This window comes from Chlorocebus sabaeus, chromosome 21 (assembly GCF_047675955.1).
Source record: "Chlorocebus sabaeus isolate Y175 chromosome 21, mChlSab1.0.hap1, whole genome shotgun sequence".
Taxonomy (NCBI): domain Eukaryota; kingdom Metazoa; phylum Chordata; class Mammalia; order Primates; family Cercopithecidae; genus Chlorocebus; species Chlorocebus sabaeus.
The window spans coordinates 17,806,354-17,826,016 of NC_132924.1; the positions used below are offsets into that span (position 1 = coordinate 17,806,354).

Below are 19,663 nucleotides of genomic sequence, written 5' to 3' on the forward strand. Positions count from 1 at the left end.
AAAAAAAAAAAAGCCAGACGAGGTGGCTCACGCCTACAATCCCAGCACTTTGGGAGGCTGAGGCAGGTGGATCACTTGAGGTCAGGAGTTCGAAACCAGCCTGGCCAACATGGTGAAACCCCGTCTGTACTAAAAATACAGAAATTAGCTGGGCATAGTAACGTATGCCTGTAATCCCAGCTACTTGAGAGGCTACTTGAGAATCACTTGAACCCAGGAGGCAGAGGTTGCAGTGAGCAGAGATCGCGCCACTGCACTCCAGCCTGGGCAACAGAGCGAGACTGTGTCTCAAAAATAATAAAAAATAAAAATAAAAAGAATAAAATGTCAGTGCCTTTCACACAGTAAAGGTAAGAATTGTGGAAGTTTTGTTGCTGTGTATATGTAGATGATATTTAATCTTCAGACTGAGACATGTTTGAGTATGAAAGTGGCTGTTAATATAATTACTCTGGGACCAAAGCCATAATTTAGGATTGTCTCCAGCCAGCCAGGACACATGGTCACCTCTATGTTTGTACTCAGTCAGGAAACAAAATGTATTATAGACATTTCAATGGTTGCCCAGCTTTGTCCCTGGCTTTCATGCTCCTATTCCCCCAACTGTCCTCCACACAACTTCATAAACTGTCTGAAATATAAAGCTTACCAGACTGCATCCTTACCCAGAACTCTTCAAGGAAGCCCAGTGGCCTATAGCATCACATTCACTGTCATTCAGGGGCCTTCAAAATCCAGGATCTTCAGCCAGGCACAGTCACTCATGCCTGTAATCCCAGCACTTTGGGAGATTGAGGTGGGTGGATCCCTTAGTCCAGGAGTTCTAGACCATCCCTGGGCAACATGGTGAAACCCCATCTCTACAAAAAATACAAAACTTAGCTGGGCATGGTGGTGTGCACCTGTAGTCCCAGCTACTTGGGAGGCTGAGGTGGGAGGATCACTTGAGCCCGGGAGATCAAGGCTGCAGTGAGTTGTGATGGCACCACTGCACTCCAGGCTGGGAGACAGAGCAAGACCCAGTCTCAAAAAAACAAAAACTCAAAACAAAATCAAGTATCCTCCAGCTTTACCTTCTCCTTCCTACCTCCAGCCCACCTGACTATCAAGTGTTTCCATCACCACAGCATCTACATTCCTTGACTAGAGCATTCACCTTCCAAAGCCAGCTCAAGCATCACCCATTGAACGGCCCAGGTCAAGCGTTTCCCCTTGGTGTCAAACATTTACAACAGAAATTTTTGTTAGTCCATGGGCCATCCATCCTCCTACATTATTGACATGGCCTTCCCTCCCCATAAAACAAGTGATTCTAGATTTTATAAATGTTTATATATTTATGTAAGAACATATAAATGATTATTTATGTGCTAAGAATATATATGGTGGTTTTGAAGTGTCAAATCTCAAAAAGTATTTTTGGATGGTAGGTTTACTAATGTGTTAATTTCTAAAATTTCTACAGAGAATTTGCATCATTTGTATAATTCAGAAAAAAAACATAGGATAGAAAATGAAAAATTCTGTTTCTACTCCCTGTTGATAGTTTAGTGCATGGTTTTCTAAACTTTTTAGTATGCTTATATGTAATGTTTCATTTTCAACATTGAAATAATTTTAGATGTACAGAAATGTTGCAAGAATAATACACAATTGGTCAGGTGCAATGGCTTATGCCTGTAATCACAGCACGTTGGGAGGTCGAGGCGGGTGAATTGCTTGAGGCCAGGAGTTCAAGCTTAGCCTGGCCAACATGGTGAGACCCCATCTCTACAAAAAATACAAAATTTAGCCAGGTGTGGTGGCATGCACCTGTAGTCCCAGCTACTTGGGAGGCTCAGGCACAAGAATTGTTTAAACCCAGGAGGCAGAGGTTGCAGTGAGCTGAGATTGCACCACTGCACTTCAACCTGGGCAATGGTGAGACTGTGTCTCAAGAAAAAAAAAATAATAATAATACACAGAAGATTTTTAAATGGATAATTTTGACTACATGAAAGTTTAAAACTTTTGTCAAACAACACCAACTAGAAACCAAAAAGACAGCACACAGAATGCGAGACAATGTTTGAAATAATAATATCTCACTACAGTCTAAGATCCAGAATATATTAAGAATATTTAGAACTCAATAAAAAAGACTAATAACCCAATTAAAAACTGGGCAAAAGATGTGAATAGAGATTTCTTCAAAGAAGATACTCAACTGGGCAATAAGCACATTTTAAAAAATCAGGCTGGGCGTGGTGGCTGAGGCCTGTAATCTCAACACTTTGGGAAGCTGAGGTTGAAGGATTGTTTGAGGCCAGGAGTTTGAGACCAGATTGGGCAACATAGCAAACCCCTGACTACAGAAAAATTTAAAAGTTAGCCAAATGTGGTGGTGTGCATCTGAGGGCCCAGCTACTCAGGAGGTTGAGGTGTGATTATTGCTTGATTCCAGGAATTTGAGGCTGCAGGGAGCTATGATTGAGCCACTGTACGTCAGCCCAGGAGACAGAGCAAGACCCTGTCTCTTTAAAAACAAACAAAAGGCTGGGCACAGTGGCTCACGCCTGTAATCCCAGCACTTTGGGAGGCTGAGGAAGGCGGATCATGAGGTCAGGAGTTTGAGACCAACCTGGCCAATATGGTGAAACCCCATCTCTACTAAAAATACAAAAATCAGCTAGGCATGGTGGTGCATGCCTGTAATCTCAGCTACTTGGGAGGCTGAAGCAGAAGAATCGCTTGAACCTGGGAGACAGAGGTTGCAATGAGCCGAGAGTGTGCCACTGCACTTCAGTGACCTGGGCAACAGAGCGAGACTCCTTCTTAAAAAAAAAAAAAAAAAAAAAAAAGAGGTCTGGTGTGTTGGCTTACATCTATAATCCCAGCAGTTTGGGTGACTGTCTGTGGTGGGAGGATCACCTGACCCAGGAGTTCAGGACCAGCTTGGGCAACATGGCAAGACCCCATCTCTACAAGAAAATTTTTTTTTTCTTCACCAAAAGCAGATACTTGAAAAAATTTTAAGAATTAGTAGAGCACAGTGGTGCATGCCTGTAGTCCCAGCTATGATTGCTTGGGCCTAGGAGGTTGAGGTTGCTGTGAGCCCCATTCATGCTACAGCATTCCAGCCTGGGAAACAGAGCAAGACCCTGTCTCAAGAAAATAATAATCATTAGACATAAGGGAAGTATAAATCAAAGCCATAATGAGATAACACTTCACACCCTCTAGGATGGCTATAATTAAAGGGACAGACAACAAGTGTTGACAAAGATGTGGAGAAGTTGGAACCCTCATACATTCTGGTGGACTATAAAATGGTACAGTCATTTTTGGAAAACAGTTTAGCAGTTCCTCAGAAAGTTAAGTGATGCCAAGTATGGTGGCTCATGCCTGTAATCCCAGTACTTTGGGAGGCCAAGGCAGGTGGAGCACCTGAGGTCAGGAGTTCGAGACCAGCCTGGCCAACATGGTGAAACCCTGTCTCTACTAAAAATACAAAAATTATCCAAGTGATGGTGCATCCCTGTAATCCCAAGTATTCGGGAGGCTGAGGCAGAATCTCTTGAACCCAGGAGGTGGAGGTTGCAGGGAGCCGAGATCGCGCCACTGCACTCCAGCCTGGGTGAGAGAGTGAGACCACCTCTCAAAATACAAACAAACAAACAAACAAACAAAAATGGAAATTAGCTGGGCATGGTGGCCTGCACCTATAATCCCAGCTACTTGGGAAGCTAAGGCAGGAGAATAACTTGAACCTGGGAGGTGGAGGTTGCAGTGAACCGAGATCGTGCCACTGCATTCCAACCTGGGCGACAGAGTGAGACTCTATCTCAAAAAAAAAAAAAAAGAAAAAGAAAAAGAAAACCTTGTTGTGCTTTTATTTCAATGCTCAATTATTTACAGAAAAACAGATAATACCCTTTTGAATTTAGTGTTCACACACAGAATTTCTTTTGCAAGAAACCTTCCATAACTTGTTTTAAACCTTTAGCTTTATCTTATCTAACTGAAAATAATCCTTTAGCCCTAGACAAAAATTTCCATGTCTATTCCTTCTTAGAACATTTTACTGAGATTATATGATTAATGATTATTTGCTAAGATTAAGAGCCTTACTAAGTCCCTTACCAAAGTCCTGGGCCTTGCCAAGTTGTAAAGTAGGCAAGTTGAACAGTTCTCAAAGTCAAAAGAAGCAGTTTATAACTGTAAAACATTTAGCAAACCTAATATCTGTCCCGTATAATTTAGACCACCTGTCTACATTTTAACAACAACATTTGCATTTTACCAGTAATCTTTAAGACTGTTTTTATTTCTCAAGGATTAAAGTCACACGAACTAAAAGGCATTACAGCTTTTATTTTCCCTTCAAAATATTTGATCGAAGCACTTATTTTCCTTTAGGCCAATTAATTAGATCTCTCTCTTTTTTTTTTTGTTTTTTTGTTTTTTTGTTTTTTTGTTTTTTTGTTTTTTTGAGACGGAGTCTCACTCTTGTCGCCCAGGCTGGAGTGCAGTGGTGCGATCTCGGCTCACTGCAAGCTCCATCTCCTGGGTCCACACCATTCTCCTGTCTCAGCCTCCCAAGTAGCTGGGATTACAGGCACCTGCCACCATGCCTGGCTAATTTTTTGTATATTTAGTAGAGATGGGGTTTCACTGTATTAGCCAGGATGGTCTCGATCTCCTGACCTCGTGATCCGCCTGCCTCGGCCTCCCAAAGTGCTAGGATTACAGACGTGAGCCACCGTGCCTGGCCTAGAGCTCTCTTTTTTTTATAGACATCACACACAACACATGTAACTGCACAGACAAACAGAAGCAGATCCAGTAGTTACAAGATTTTCTGTTCACCAATCTCCTAATTGGACTATTGGCCTCAAGTGGGGCCCTTTAAGAGCAGGGCTAGAAAAGCATGCAGTTTCCAGGGCCCAATAAACAGGGATAGCTGGAAGACAAAAACAGATTTTGAGGGGGACCTATCCGCTTTTAATTGCTGGGTTTTTATGAGAAAAACAGGTTTCTCCCAAAATGGCATGCATGGCACCTTTTCTGTTCTTCTCAAGGAGTCCCAGGCTATCAGAAATTATTTTAGGGCCCCTCATGTGTGCATTAAGGGTAGCAAGACAAAACGGAGAAAAGGAATTCAGTCAACTGGGAAAAAAATCTTTTTCCAGAAAAACAAGACCAAAGAAGAGAAAAACATAAAGGTTGAAAAAATATTCACTTTTTTTTTTGTTTTTGAAACAGAGTCTTGCTCTGTTGCCCAGGTTGGAGTACAATGGTGTGATCTTGGCTCACTGCAACCTCCGCCTCCCAGGTTCAAACGATTCACCTGCCTCAGCCTCCTGAGTAGCTAGGACTACAGGCAAGTGCCACCACACCCAGCTAATTTTTCTTGTATTTTTAGAAGAGACAGGGTTTCACCATGTTGGCCAGGCTAGTCTTGAACTCATGACCTCAGGTGATCTGCCCACTTCAGCCTCCCAAAGTGCTGGGATTGCCAGTGTGAGTCACTGCACTCGCCCCAGATATCCACTTTTTAAAAAAAATCTATATCCAGTGCTTTATTAAAGATAAATAGTCTTATAAGAGAAGTAATGTGTTCGCAGGCCAACAGAGAATGCATGTATATGAGAAAGAGATGTGTGAGGTCCCTGATCTGTGCTCTAAGGGAGTGGGCAGTCAGGCAGGGCCTTGACCAAATAGTAAGGCAGATGAGGGTCCCTATCCTGGGGGACTCACTGCTCCTGTGCCCCAGGAGATGTAATCTGGCCGTGTGGCCATGTGGTACTCATCCATGAGCTGCTGCACAATCTCCCTGGATGTGTCCATCTCATCAAAGTTGTCCTTGAACATGTCCTCCTTGCGAAACGGCTCCAGGAAGGCCTCCCTCTTCCGCAGCTTGTCATATTGGTGACAGGTTCTCTCGAAGAGTGAGGAGATGCTGGTGTGGTTGGCCATCATGAGCCCACTGACCCGGTGGGCCAAGGGCAGGTAAGGAGACTTCCTCGACAGGGCCACCTGGATGCTGGTGGGACTCCACAGGATAAAGTTGGCCAACTTCCGTTTCCGGATCCTCTGCAGGTTCTTGTGGACCTGGGTGGGGTTCACGTCTCCCTGGATGGTGTTGAGGATGGTGATGTAGGAGTGGTTGGTGTGGCGGTCTCGGCCTGTGGACACCATCACATTCTTGGGCTGCAGCAGCTACGTCATGACATCCAGGACCGTGATCCTCCTCACACTGGCCACTGACTGGTCCAGTTAGCAGGGTGTAGCCGGTCATGAGAAAGTGGAACCATGGTGTGGGAATGAGTGAGGCGATGAGGCTGATGAGGTCATTGTTCATGTAGCCGGGGTAGTGCAGGGTGAAGGTGCTGGCTGACATGATGGTGGACACCAGCTGGTTGGTCTGAGAGAAGGATGGATTCTGGATATTCAGGGGGTCTATGGCAATCTGGTTCAGGGCTGTGTTGTGCAGCACCACCACACAGTCTGCATTCTGCATCAGCCTCTTGAGTGTGAGGAGTGAATTATAAAGCTGGATCACCATGTCGCTTATCTTGTCCTGGTTGAGAAACACTGAATATGTCTGCACCAGCTTCTTAGGATACCTGTCATTCAGCCATTCTAAGAGGTAGGAGCTGAAGCCAGAGCCTGTCCCCCCAGCAATGGATTGACACAGCACAAAGCCATCTAGATTGTTGCTACCATCTGCCTCTCAGTCTATGATGTTAAAAATGTCCTCATGGAGCTTCTCTCTCTGGGAGAATCTGCTGGCCCAGTTGTTGCCAGCTTCTCCTCCATGCTCCAACAGGTAGGTGTTCTCTGGGTTGTAGAGCTTGGGATAGGGGGAGTTGAGAATGGAGTGGATCACCCGGGGCTCCAGGTCCAGCAGCACAGCCCAGGGGATATAGTGCTCATCTTCTGCCTGTTAGAAAAAGATGTCCTTGTGGTCAGTGCCCTTGATGGCGAACTCCTCCACAGTACCCTCGGGGCTGATACCATGCTCAGTGCACAGCTGTTTCCAGAACTCGAACCCAATCTGATTGCTGCACTGGCCCAACTGTAGGGTGATGATTTCCCTCAGCATCACTCCTCAGGTGCCGGCGTTGCAGCCGCTCCCACCCGCAATGCCACTGCATGCCAGCCCCCCAGATATCCACTTTTAGTTAAGCCGAACTCTCTTTAAGAAAATCCTATTTTGGGGTCTGGGTGCGGTGGCTTATGCCTGTAATCCTAGCACTTCGGGAGGCCGAAGTGGGCAGATCACTTGAGGTCAGGAGTTCAAGACCAGCCTGGCCAACATGGTGAAACCCCATCTCTACTAAAAATACAGAAATTAGCTGGAAATCACTTGAACCCGGGAGGCGGAGGTTGCAGTAAGCCGAGATCGTGCCACTGCACTGTAGCCTGGGCAACAGAGCAAGACTCCATCTCAAAAAAAAAAAAGAAAATCCTTTTTTTTTTTTTTTTTTTGAGCTCTATTGCCCAGGCTGGAGTGCAATGGTGTGATCGCCACTCACCAAAACCTCTACTTTTTGGGTTCAAGTGATTCTCCTGCGTCAGCGTCCTGAGTAGCTGGGATTACAAGCACCCACCACCATGCCCAACTATTTTTTGTAGTTTTAGTAGAGACAGGGTTTCGCCATGTTGCCCAGGATGGTCTAGAACTCCTGACCTCAAATGATCCACTTGCCTCAGCCTCCCAAAGTGCTGGGATTACAGGCATGAGCCACTGCACCCAGCTCTGTTTCTGTTTTGTTTTGTTTTGTTGTTTGAGATGGTCTTGCTCTGCCACCCAGGCTGGAGTACAGTGCACAATCATGGCTCACTGCAGCCTCAACCTCCTGGATTCAACCAATCTTCCCTCCTCAGCTTCCTGGGTAGCTGGGACTACATGCCACCATGCCCAGTCAATTTTTTATTTTTTGTAGAGACAGGGTCTCACTATGTTGCTGGAATATAGGCATGAGCCACCACACCTGGTCAAGAAAATTCTTTTTTTTTTTTTTTTTTTTTTTGAGACGGAGTCTGGCTCTGTCACCCAGGCTGGAGTGCAGTGGCCGGATCTCTGCTCACCGCAAGCTCCGCCTCCAGGGTTTACGCCATTCTCCTGCCTCAGCCTCCGGAGTAGCTGGGACTACAGGCGCCCGCCAACCTCGCCCGGCTAGTTTTTTGTACTTTTTAGTAGAGACGGGGTTTCACCGTGTTAGCCAGGATGGTCTCGATCTCCTGACCTCGTGATCCGCCCGTCTCGGCCTCCCAAAGTGCTGGGATTACAGGCTTGAGCCACCGCGCCCGGCAAGAAAATTCTTTTAAATCCTTTATTACCCAACAACATTAGCCATGCCAAGCAGCCAATATTTCTGGCTTTTGAACATTACCAAAGATAACCTCCCAGGTGTTCAGAGAAAGGAAAATTTAAGGCGGTTCATGAAGGGGAAGAGAATCAACAAATGATAAAGGACACAAAGATATCAAACCAGAAAGGACTCATTCCCTAAGCCAGGATTGAACCTGGGCCACCACTGTAAAATGGCAGAAGCTAAAACAAAGCACTGCCATGTGGTTACAGGTCACACTTCCAAGGACGTAAAACCAGATGGAGGCCTGCAGCAAAGTTTGCCACTGGCCAGCTTGCTGGGCTTGCTTCAACAACAGGCCTATGGAGTCCTAGACCCACATCCCATCCCAAGGTACCCCTCTTTCTGACAGAACTATACGGAGAGACATGCAGAGCACACCAGATTGGCTACAGCTTAAGGCCAACCTCACAAATCCTTTTTTATTAATTAAAACTTTACAGATAGGGCTGGGCGCGGTGGCTCAAGCCTGTAATCCCAGCACTTTGGGAGGCCGAGACGGGCGGATCACGAGGTCAGGAGATCGAGACCATCCTGGCTAACTCGGTGAAACCCCGTCTCTACCAAAAAATACAAAAAACTAGCTGGGCGAGGTGGTGGGCGCCTGTAGTCCCAGCTACTCGGGAGGCTGAGGCAGGAGAACGGCGTAAACCCGGGAGGCGGAGCTTGCAGTGAGCTGAGATCCGGCCACTGCACTCCAGCCTGGGCGACAAAGCAAGACTCCGTCTCAAAAAAAAAAAAAAAAAAAAAAACTTTACAGATAATATAAACAGTGATCCTTATTCCCTTTCTAGTTTGTACAGGGAAAGAGAGGTCAAAATCCTGACTGGTTTAAAAAAAAAAAAAACAAAAAAACTCCTACCCTTTTGCTGACATGTCAGGCTTCTGGGTTCCCTCCCTGCTGAGCTCAATTCCAAGCCAACCAGTTAAGGTTTAGGAAATTAACTTCTCCCAGTTTGGAGGATACATCCCAGGAGAGCATCCTGCAGCATGGGAACACAATCGCCCATCTGTAAAGAGAGGACAGAGGAGGAGAAAGGAATAAGAAGGCATTTATTTAAGCCCCAGGACTCAAGATGCATTTGAAAGATGTATGGCTACTCATCTAGAAAGAGGGGAGCAAGGCATCCCTGGTTCCCTTCTCTTCCTAGCAAATACCCAGGGTACGTGAGGGAGAGAAAGCGAGGCATCCCTCTTTCTTTTGTCCTTATATCCCTGAGTCCTGGCAACCCCTATGTTAAGTTGGAGTGGGGTAGAGAGTGGGATTATGTTATCTTACCCCTATATGCCCTATCTCCTCTGCTGTCAATAGTCTTTGCATTCCCTATACCTCATTGATGCCTTGAATACTAGCATAACCTTTATCCATGAAATGAGGCTTAGTTTAATCGGCAGAAATTAGTCATGCTCACCTGCACTGTGCCTTTTAACTTCTGTTGTCATCTGCCTCTGGATCCCTCAGATCCAGTTTTCTTTCCTAGGGCTTCGACCCAAAGCTTGGAATTGAGTTGGGGTCAAAATAACTTCCTCAGGATGTTGCACAGACTCCTTATCATAAGCTGAATGCTAAGGTCAAGCTGTGGAATTGAGTCCTCCAACAAGGAAAAGAAAAGGGTGTCTTGGGAGTTGGGATCCTAGCCGAGTAAAACGTCTTCTAAAAGGAAAAAAGCCTCTAGCATAGAGAAGCTCCCTCTACTTGCAGGGCTGTGTTATCAGGTTGGTACAAAAGCAATCACAGTCCTCGCCATTCTAAGTAATAGCAAAAACTGCAACTACTTTTGCACCAATGTACTCCTGGCCTGGTGGAGAAAAGGAAAAGAAAAACAGCTTAAATGCAGGACTGTGTTAACTACTGACAGGATGGAGAAAAGAAAAAGATGCCCGGGGAACAAACCTCTTATTCTTATGCAAATGAGTCTCTCCAACAGGAAACTTTTTTTGAGATGGAGTTTCGCTCTTGTTGCCCAGGCTGGAGTGCAGTGGCACAATCTCAGCTCATTCCAACCTCTGCCTCCCAGGTTCAAGTGATTCTCCTGCCTCAGCCTTCTGAGTAGCTGAGATTACAGGTGGATGCCACCATGCCCGGCTAATTTTTGTATTTTTAGTAGAGACGGGGTTTCACCATGTTGGCCAGGCTAGTCTCAAACTCCTGACCTCAGGTGATCTGCCCGCCTCGGCCTCCCAAAGTACTGCAAGTAAAAGTTTCTCGGCTGGGTGCAATGGTTTTTAATTGCTGTTTCTACCCTGGGGTTTGGACTGAGCTGGACCTCTCAGCCAGAGGAGGGGAAGACTCCATGGTATGTGGCGTGGAACACTGGACAGACAGCTGCATGGGACCCTTGGGCCAGGAGCCCCAGCCCCAGCTGGGAGGAGCAGGGAGCCACCACTTGCCCGTCCTTCTCACGCATGCATCTGCAGCCATTGGGGTTGTAAAAGATAAGTGCCATTACAGTCCTGCAAAAAGAAGGAAAGTGCCATAGAAAAGGCTGAGTTGGACCAAGGCTGACATGCCCAATCCCTGAGAGTGATGGGGTGAGGGGGTGCAGTTTCCTTTATCTTCAGAAGAAGCCCGAGGACAAGAAGGCTCAGAAAGGAAAGGGAAACAGATTTTTTGGTGTGCATTTTACTCACCCCTCCTCATGTCCCTATGTGGGCCACCAAAATGATGCAGGATTTTTTGCTCCTTAGCTCTGCTAAAATCTGGGTTCTTGTATCATAACTAGGAAAAATTAGGCACACAGACACATTGAAAGGTGAGGAGAGCGCAATTTATTAAAAGAAAGCTCTCAGCAAAAAAGAGAGGGTCCTGCCAATAGGCTCCCACCTCACAGATTGAATACCAGGTCAACACACAGGAGCTGAAGAGGCCAGGCTCATCTCCCCGCATAAGGCATGAATTCCTGGTGGCTCCATCCCCATTCTTCCAGTGTGCATGTGGGTCGTTAGCCACTCCACATTGATTTCCCTTACTGCACATGTGTTAAGGGACAGAATTTTTCACCGTGGGCATGTTTAGGCAAGTACCCTGTGCACCACGACCTGTGTGGCATATGGCTGTCTCCTGTCTCTATCAGTAGTATCAGTAAAGAGACAGAAAACCTACAAAGAAACCGAAAAATAATTCTGGAGCTGAAGAGTATAATAACAAATAAAAAATGCACTGGAGGGATTCAAAGCAAATTTGAAGAGACAAAAGAATCTGTGAACTTGAAGATAGGACAATGGAAATTACCAAATCTGAGGAACAAAACCATCTGGGGATGCAGCCCAGTAGGTCTCAGCCTTATTTTACTCAGAGTCTATTCAAGATGGAGTTGCTGTGGTTCAAATGCCTCTAACACAAGTGAGATGAACTCAGAGAGGAGACTCGAACTCCTGACCTCAGGTGATCCGCCCTCCTCAGCCTCCCAAAGTGTTGGGATTACAGGCATGAGCCACCGCGCCTGGCCCTATTTATTTATTTATTTATTTGAGATGAAGTCTCACTCTGTGGTGCAGGCTGGAATCAGTGGCATGATCTCAGCTCTCTGCAACCTCCACCTCCTGGGTTCACACAGTTCTCCTGCTCAGCTTCCCAAGTAGCTGGGATTATAGGCATGTGCCACCACACCCAGCTAATATTTGTATTTTTAGTAGAGATGAGGTTTTACCATGTTGGCCATACTGGTCTTGAACTCCTGACCTCAAGTGATCTACCTGCCTTGGCTTCCCAAAGTGCTGGGATTACAGGTGTGAGCTACTGCACCTGGCTTGTCCAGTTTATTTATAGTGCTGTTCAAGCTGTCTATTTCCTTATGGTTCTTCTGTCTGATTGTACTGTTGTTGAAAGTGGGGTATTGAAGTTTCCAACTATTATTGTAGAAATCTTTTTTTTTTCTCTTTAATTCTGTCAATGTTAGCTTCATATATTTTGAGGATCTTTTGTTTGGTGCATACATGTTTATCATTGTTATGTCTTCTTAGTGAATTGACTCTTATCAATATGTAATGTCCTTTTTATTTATTTATTTTTATGAGAAAGAGTCTTGCTGTGTCACCCAGGCTGGAGTGCAGTGGTGAAATATTGGCTCACTGTGGCTTCAGCCTCCCAGGCTCAAGAGATCCTCCCACCTCAGCCTCCTGAGTAGCTGGGACTACAGGTATGTACTACCACGCCTCGCTAATTGTGTTTATTTTTTGTAAAGACAAGGTCTTACTATGTTGCCCAGGCTGATCTCAAACTCCTGGGTTCAAGTAATCCTCCCATCTCAGCCTCTAAAAGTGCTGGGATTAAAGGTGTGAGCCACCATGTCAGGACTTTTCGAAAAAATATTTTAGTGTAAATTTTTAATAAAAAGATGGGACCAGGCATGGTGGCTCACATCTGTAATACCAGCACTGTGGGAGGCTGAGGCAGGTTATTGTTTCAGTCCAGAAGTTTGAGACCAGCCTGGACAACATGGGGAAACCTTGTCTCTACAAAAAAAAAAAAAAAAAAAAAAAAAAAAGCCAGACATGGTGGCACATGCCTGTAGTCCCAGCTACTTGGGAGTTTGAGATGAGAGAATCACTTTGAGCTGGGAAGTTGAGGCAGCAGTGGGCCATGATTGCATCACTGCACTGCAGCCTGGGCAACAGAGTGAGACTGTGTCTCATAAATAAATAGATAAATAAACAAACAAACAAATAAATAGACTAGTTCTCACTATGTTGCCCAGGCTGGTCTTGAACTCCTGGCCTCAAGTGATCTTTCCACCTTGGCCTCCTAAAGTGCTGGGATTATAGGTGTGAGCCACAATGCCGAGCCTACAATTTCCTTATATGTCTCTTGTAACAGGGTGTCTTTTATTTTTTTGAGATGGAGTTTGGCTCTTGTTGCCCAGGCTGCAGTGCAATGGCATGATCTTGGCTCACCACAACCTCTGCCTCCCGGGTTCAAGCGATTCTGCTGCCTCAGCCTCCCAAGTAACTGGGACTACAGGCGCACACCACCACACCCAGCTAATTTTTGTATTTTTAGTAGAGATGGGGTTTTACCATGTTAGCCAGGCTGTCTCAAACTTCTGACCTCAAGTGATCCACCTGCCTTGGCTTCCCAAAGTGCTGGGATTACAGGCATGAGCCACCGTACCTGGCCTAAAATACTGGTTTTTAACCTATGAAATTGGCAATGATTTTGAAAAATTGTAAAAGTTATACAGTGTTGTGGAAAACTAGGACTATCAGTGTTGGTGATTTTGCTGGGAAGGCAATCTGTATATATGTGTGTATATGTTGTGTATATGTATATTTGTGTATCTGCATATATGTGTGCAGGTATATGTATACATATGTGTGTATGTATAGAATGTATTTAAGTATATGTATATTAGTGTGTATGTGTATGTGTGTAGGTATACACATAAACATACACAGAGTATATATGTATCAGAAGAGCCTTAAAATACTGATATACTATTGATCTAGAAATTCAACTCTTCAAAATTTGGCATAAGGAAATAATCATTGGTGTTTATGGGATGTTTTGGCTATAAGGATATTTATTACTCACATTCCTTATAATAATGAAATACTGGTAGCAATATTTATGTCCAACAGTAGGGGTTGGTTAAACATGATGGTCTAACCATATAGTGGGACGCTAAAATTCATGTTAAGTATACAGGCCATGGGAAAGTTTCCCCTTGCCCTCTGAAGGTTTACTGAAAAATCAACTCACAAAAGGCAGATTATTTGAAGAAAAGACATGCAAATTTTATGAATATGTACACAGGGAGAATTACAGAATGATTTCCCACCACTCAACAGGGTTCAGAATCTTGTAGACCATCTTGGCAAAACAACTTACAGGAGGGGGGAAAGGAATTCTTTTGAGGGGCAATAAAGGATTACTAGGGAGAAGGATGGATCAGGGCACAGAGATTAACTTGTACGCTATCCTGTGAAAGGGTCTTTTCAGGTGTGGTTACATTCTTGGTCTTACAGGGAGGGCAAGAAAAACAGTTGTTCTCCTTGGAGCGTCTGGACGTTAGGCAGATAAAGACATCTTGTGTTTTGGGAGAAACCATTGGGGAGGGAGGTCAGAAAGACCTTGAGGCTTCTTCAGTTCAGCACGTTAAAGTGCCATATTTTGGGGTTATCAGTTTCTGAACCGGATTTTATGTCAGTAAACATGTACTGCTTATTTTTAAAAGAATGCTTATTTTAGGCCAGGCATGGTGGCTCATGCCTATAAGCCCAGCACTTTGGGAGGCTGAGGCAGGCGGATCACCTGAGGTTGGGAGTTTGAGACCAGCTTGGCCAACATGGGGAAACCCCATCTCTACTAAAAATAGAAGAATTAGCCAGGTGTGGTAGTGGATGCCTGTAGTCCCAGCTACTGGGAGCCTAAGGCAGGATAATTGCTTGAACCCGGGAAGTGGAGGTTGCAGTGAGCCAAGATCTTGCCATTGCACTCTGGCCTGGGCGACAGGGCAAGACCCTGTCTCCAAACAAACATACAAACAAACAAGCTCTTTTAGTCTGATCTCCTTCATTTCATTACTCCCTTGAATCAGGCATTTAGGATTTAGGATTTCCCACTCCTCAAACTCTTCCTAACCCTGGTTGGTCCTCCTGGATTTGTCCTTATTTTGGGTGTCACGAGTTCCCATGGCTTTACTTATCGGCTTCCATTTACAGAGCATTAATTATCTTCTGAACTCAAGGCAGCAGTTAGGAATTTCTTTTCTGAAGAGGACAAGGAGGCTCTGAAACACTGACTGGATTCCCAGGAGGAAAAGAGACCATGCATCATGCAATGTTTACTAACATTTAAAAATAGTTACAAATGTTAACTCATTTAATCTTCACAGGGAGGAAGGGACTTATTTGTAGCCTAATTTTCAAATAAGGAACTGTGGCCCTGGAAAGGTTCTATCTTGCAGGGGCTCCTGGGGCTGGTAATTGGTGGAGCCCAGATTCCAACACAGGTATTCTGGCTTCAGAGCTAAGGTTTTCATCACTGCTTTGCTGTCTTGTGTTCTTAATAGTAGTAAACATTTTTAAATAGTGGTTGTTAATGATATTTTATTTTTAATTTTAATTTTAAAAATGAAACAGGGGCGGGGGGGGGGGCAGGGGGTCGTCTCAACATGTTGCCCAGGCTGATCTCCAACTCCTGGGCTCAATCGATCCTCTTGCCTCGGCCTCCTACGGTGGTGGGATTACAGGAGTGAGCCACTGCGTTCAGCCAGTGATATTTAATATAACACTAAAAATGCTATCAACAATGGTTTACATTGTCCAGAGCTTTTTATTAAGCATTTTCACTTAGATCATTTTTGGAAACTCATTTTGCAGAGACAAGAACTGAAGCTGAAAAATCTACCTGCCTAAGGACTCATAACTTGTAAGAGTAGCTGTGAAACCTCACTGGAGGAACTGCAGATTGATAATTTTTACTTAATAACACACTATAAAGAATAATAAAAGTGCTTCGCATTGCCTAGAGCCTCACAATGCCACTTTACACACATTTGACAATGGGTACCATCTCAGAGAGGCCAGCAACTTGTCCAACACACCACTGCAAGTAAGAAGTAGGAAAGTTATTGTTTTGCTTAATAATAACGCCTTACGCTCCAGGGCTAAAGAAAAGGCTTTTCTTACAGAAATTAAACTCCAATTACAGAGAGGTGTGAACTTCATTAAGGCCCTGGGGCTGGTTCGTGGCCCGGGGTCAGGTTATCCTGTAGCTTTGGCACCGCAGGCACCGCCCGGCGAGTTCCGGCCTCCGGGCACCTGGGCAGGTGGGCGTTGGGCGGGCTCCGGGCTGCGGACGGACCTGGCCGCCCCGCCCCGGCCGCCCCCGGGCTGCTCCGGGAGGACCCCGGGCCCACCTCACCCCACCTCCATCCCTGGAGCGCGTCCCGGAGCGGGCGGGCGGCCGGCGGGCCAGGCCCCTCCCCGGCGCCGAGCCGCGGCCGCGCGGAGGAAGCGGAGGAGGCGGGAGCGGAGACCTCGCTGCGCTCATGGCGTCGCCCGGGTGAGTGCCGCCTCGCAGGCCCCGCGCCCCTGCGGCTGTAGACAGGAACGGGAGCGGGACCCGGAGCGGCTCTGGCCTGCGGGCTCCGGTCTGGGACGCGGCCCGGACCCGGCCAGGGGCGTCCCCGCCCGCCAGGCCCGCCAGGCCCACGGCCCGCTCGCGCCGACCTTGGGCGGACGCGGCCGGGCGGACGTGGGGGGCGGGCGGGGGCGCCGGCGTAGGACAGCGGCCCCCCCTGGGTGCGGGGGTCCGGGTACGCGGCCCTAGGGGATCCGGGGAGGGCGCGAGGCTCGGAGGTGCCCGGGGCGCGGCGGGAGCGAGGGCCTGGCGAGCGACTGGGGAACCGAGGTGCGGGTCCTCGCCGCGGCCCGGGGCAACCCGCGGAGGCCTGGAAATGCTTCACTCCGGTGCTTGGTGTCTGTGTTCCTGGGTTTTAAACTTGCTCGCGTTGGGAGTGGACGCTTGTTTGCCGCGTCGTTGAGACGTACCCAGAATGTCAGGTTCCGGGCAGATGCAGACCCTTTGCTGACAGCCGGAGAGCCGCTCCGGGATCTCCTTGGTCGGGGCCGTTGCCTACCGGCCTGCCTTGGGGTGGCTGCGCTTATTCTGACATTACCTCTTTTCAACTTTTTTGATTTAAATGTTATTCCTTTTAGGAAATGATGGTGACACATATAGTTTGTAATTTTTGAGAAAAAATTCTCACTTGGAGAACTAAAACCTCAGTAATTCATTATTTTTTTGTTTTGATAATTTTACTAGTGCTGAAATCTGGGAACGGCAGTCCAACACTTTCATTTTACAGAGAAAGAAATTAGGCTCAAGGTCATCGCTTTAGTTGTTAGAATTCTTTGACTGTTTTTCATCATTCAGAGGGTCTTGGATCTAGTGGCTGTGATAGCCATTCAGAACAGTTCCCAAAGAGCTTTACAGGTGTGTGTTCGGTGGTGGGGGTGGGGAGGGGACGGTGCTATGGGACCGGGATCATGGATATCAGGCCTCCTCCAGATGAGGCCTGAGCCATGCCCTGGGGTGATTTGGCTCAGTACAGTGTGCCTGAATGAAGCAAGCTGAATTTGAACAACTCCTGCTGTCTTTCTAGGCTTTGGGGCAGTGGTCATTTCCAGGACCAGGCCTTTTCGTTGCCAGCTGACTACCCAGCACTTTGAGCTCATAAATAGAGTAAGCAGGGAACCATCCCTGGGAAGGCCAGGCTGATTTACCTAGGGGTTCAAGGTCCTGCAGCATTCCTTTCCCACTTGTCAGGAAAGGGTGGGGCAGAGCCTCCTGGACGCAATGTTGAGGGTGGCTGAACCTGTGTGGGGCTGTCCTGAACGAAGCTTTTTTTTTTTTCAAAAAGTGGTGCATTTGGTGTCCAAGTACACTGCTTTGTAGACATGGGTCAGAGGTGGACATAATGCTGCACTGGTGTTTCTGTGAGAGTCAGTAGGGCTTAAACTGTGTCCCTGTGGTTGGTGACATTTGATATTTGCGGTTCTGATTATTTGTGTGACCCCCATGAGTCCGCAGTCTGTAATCTATAATTTTCTGAGGGGTATCCATTGCAAAAGCTGAGGTCTCAAAACCTTTAGTATACAAGTCATGTACCACATAATGACAACGGAGGACCACATTATATGACAGTGGTCCTGTGCACAAATACTTATCATTGTGTTAGTTGCCTACAGTATTCGTACTGTAACATGCAGTACAGGTTTGTAGCTTAAGAACAACAAGCTGTACCATATAGCCTAGGTGCGTAGTACACCTTACCATGTAGGTTTGTGTAAGTTTGTCCTATGATGCTCGTACAAGGACCCAATTGCCAAAGATATATTTCTCAGAATGTATCCCTTTTGTTAAGTGACTCATGACTGGTGCTTTATTTCATTTTGTGGGGAAACTATGCACATATTATGTACATTGGCAGACATAGCTCCTAAGTATCCACTTCTACCGGCTTCCCTGGTAGATCAGAGTCTAGCTAGGAAGACAGTGCTTCCTGAGACCCTCGGGGCTGTCTCAGCCAGCTAGCAAACATTAAAGCTACTGCACTCGGTGTCTTAGGGAGCAAGTCCACAGATAAAGGGCAGGAATGGGAAGGGAGTGGTGATCCAGACTGCGGTAATCATAGAGGAGTCTCCAAATTGATGTTTTTATTAAGTGACAGTCTCCATGAGTTGGGAAGGAAAGAAGAAACTCTGACTGTTTTTGAGGACCTTATGAATATGCCAGGCATTGTGCTAAATAAAAGAAATGGCAATAATGAAGGCATCAAAGGAAAAGATGTATTTGAGAAATGCCCCATGGCCCAGTGTGTTTGGAGCTAAGTGGAGACAAGTCCACAGGATGAGACTGGGACCAGACGATGGGACCTGGTCCCATTTGTATATTCACTGCCCACCACTCGCTGAAGGTAAATGACACTATTTGCATTGGTGGAGCTCTCAGAGAATCTACGTGACAGCAGTATAGAGATGGCAGAGAGGGCAGAAGACGTGGAGCAGCTCATGCTACCATCTCCCCTCTCTTGAACAGGCCTTACTCAACAACTCATCTCTTGTCTTTGCCCCTTGCTTGGCTATCTCACAACTGCCCAGATCTTCCTTGTCTGTCAGCTACTCTGCCTGCTCTTTCACTGTTGGGGTTTCCTTGGGCTCTATATTCCATCTCTGCTAGTCCTAACACATGTTCTCTGCATAGTCACATCTGTTTTAGTGGCTTTAACTGTTGTCTGAATCAGAGATTCTTAACCTAGGCTCCATGATTCATGGATGGGCTTCTGGGGGTCCGTTTGTTCTCTGAAATTGTATGCAGCATTGGGAGTGGTGTGTAGTTTTCCTGGGAGCAAGGTCTGTAGCTTTCAACAGATTTTCAAAGGGGCTTTTATCCTTAACAATGTTACAACTATTCATCCTGAATTTCCAGATTTTCATTTCCAACTACAGTAGATACAGCTCCTCAAGTTTCTTTAATCCGGGTTGCCTATGCAAAGTCTCTATTTTTCAGATTGTTATTGATGGATAATTTGAAAAACAAAAAATAAAGATCAAGTGTAATCGGCTTTACATAGACCACCAATCTTAAAATCTTAAAAAGATTTTAAATAGTCACTTATTCTTATCAGAGAGACAGCTTTACAGAAACAACTAGCATCCCTCCTCCCTCCCATCTGAGTTTGGGGGGGTACCCTGACAGATGTTTTCCTTTGCATTTGCATACTAAGTTTGTTCCTTGCTCTGTTTTTACGTAAATGCTATCATACTGTTCTGCAGCTTGCTTTATTTGCCCAACAATA

At 46.2% G+C, this 19,663-nt stretch overlaps 1 protein-coding gene and 1 pseudogene across 7 annotated transcripts in view; one reads left to right on the top strand and one right to left on the bottom strand.

Moving 5' to 3' along the window:
• The window catches only part of URGCP (upregulator of cell proliferation), a 47,740-nt gene that overhangs the window by 631 nt on the left and 27,446 nt on the right, over positions 1-19,663 (top strand). For 2 of the 7 annotated variants that reach the window (XM_073008914.1, XM_073008916.1), the window contains exon 2: positions 12,382-12,499. The exons of 1 other annotated variant lie outside the window; for it this stretch is intronic. Coding sequence is in view for 2 of the 6 variants with exons in the window: in XM_007981483.3 (XP_007979674.3) it covers positions 16,352-16,365 (14 nt within the window). In the remaining 4 variants the exon portion in view is untranslated. Of the gene's footprint in view, positions 1-12,377; positions 12,500-16,141; positions 16,366-19,663 lie in introns of those variants that run through there. 4 more of the 7 variants (XM_073008915.1, XM_007981485.3, XM_007981483.3 and 1 more) reach the window with 4 other exon arrangements.
• LOC103226150 (tubulin gamma-1 chain pseudogene) lies at positions 5,722-7,087 on the bottom strand (annotated as a pseudogene).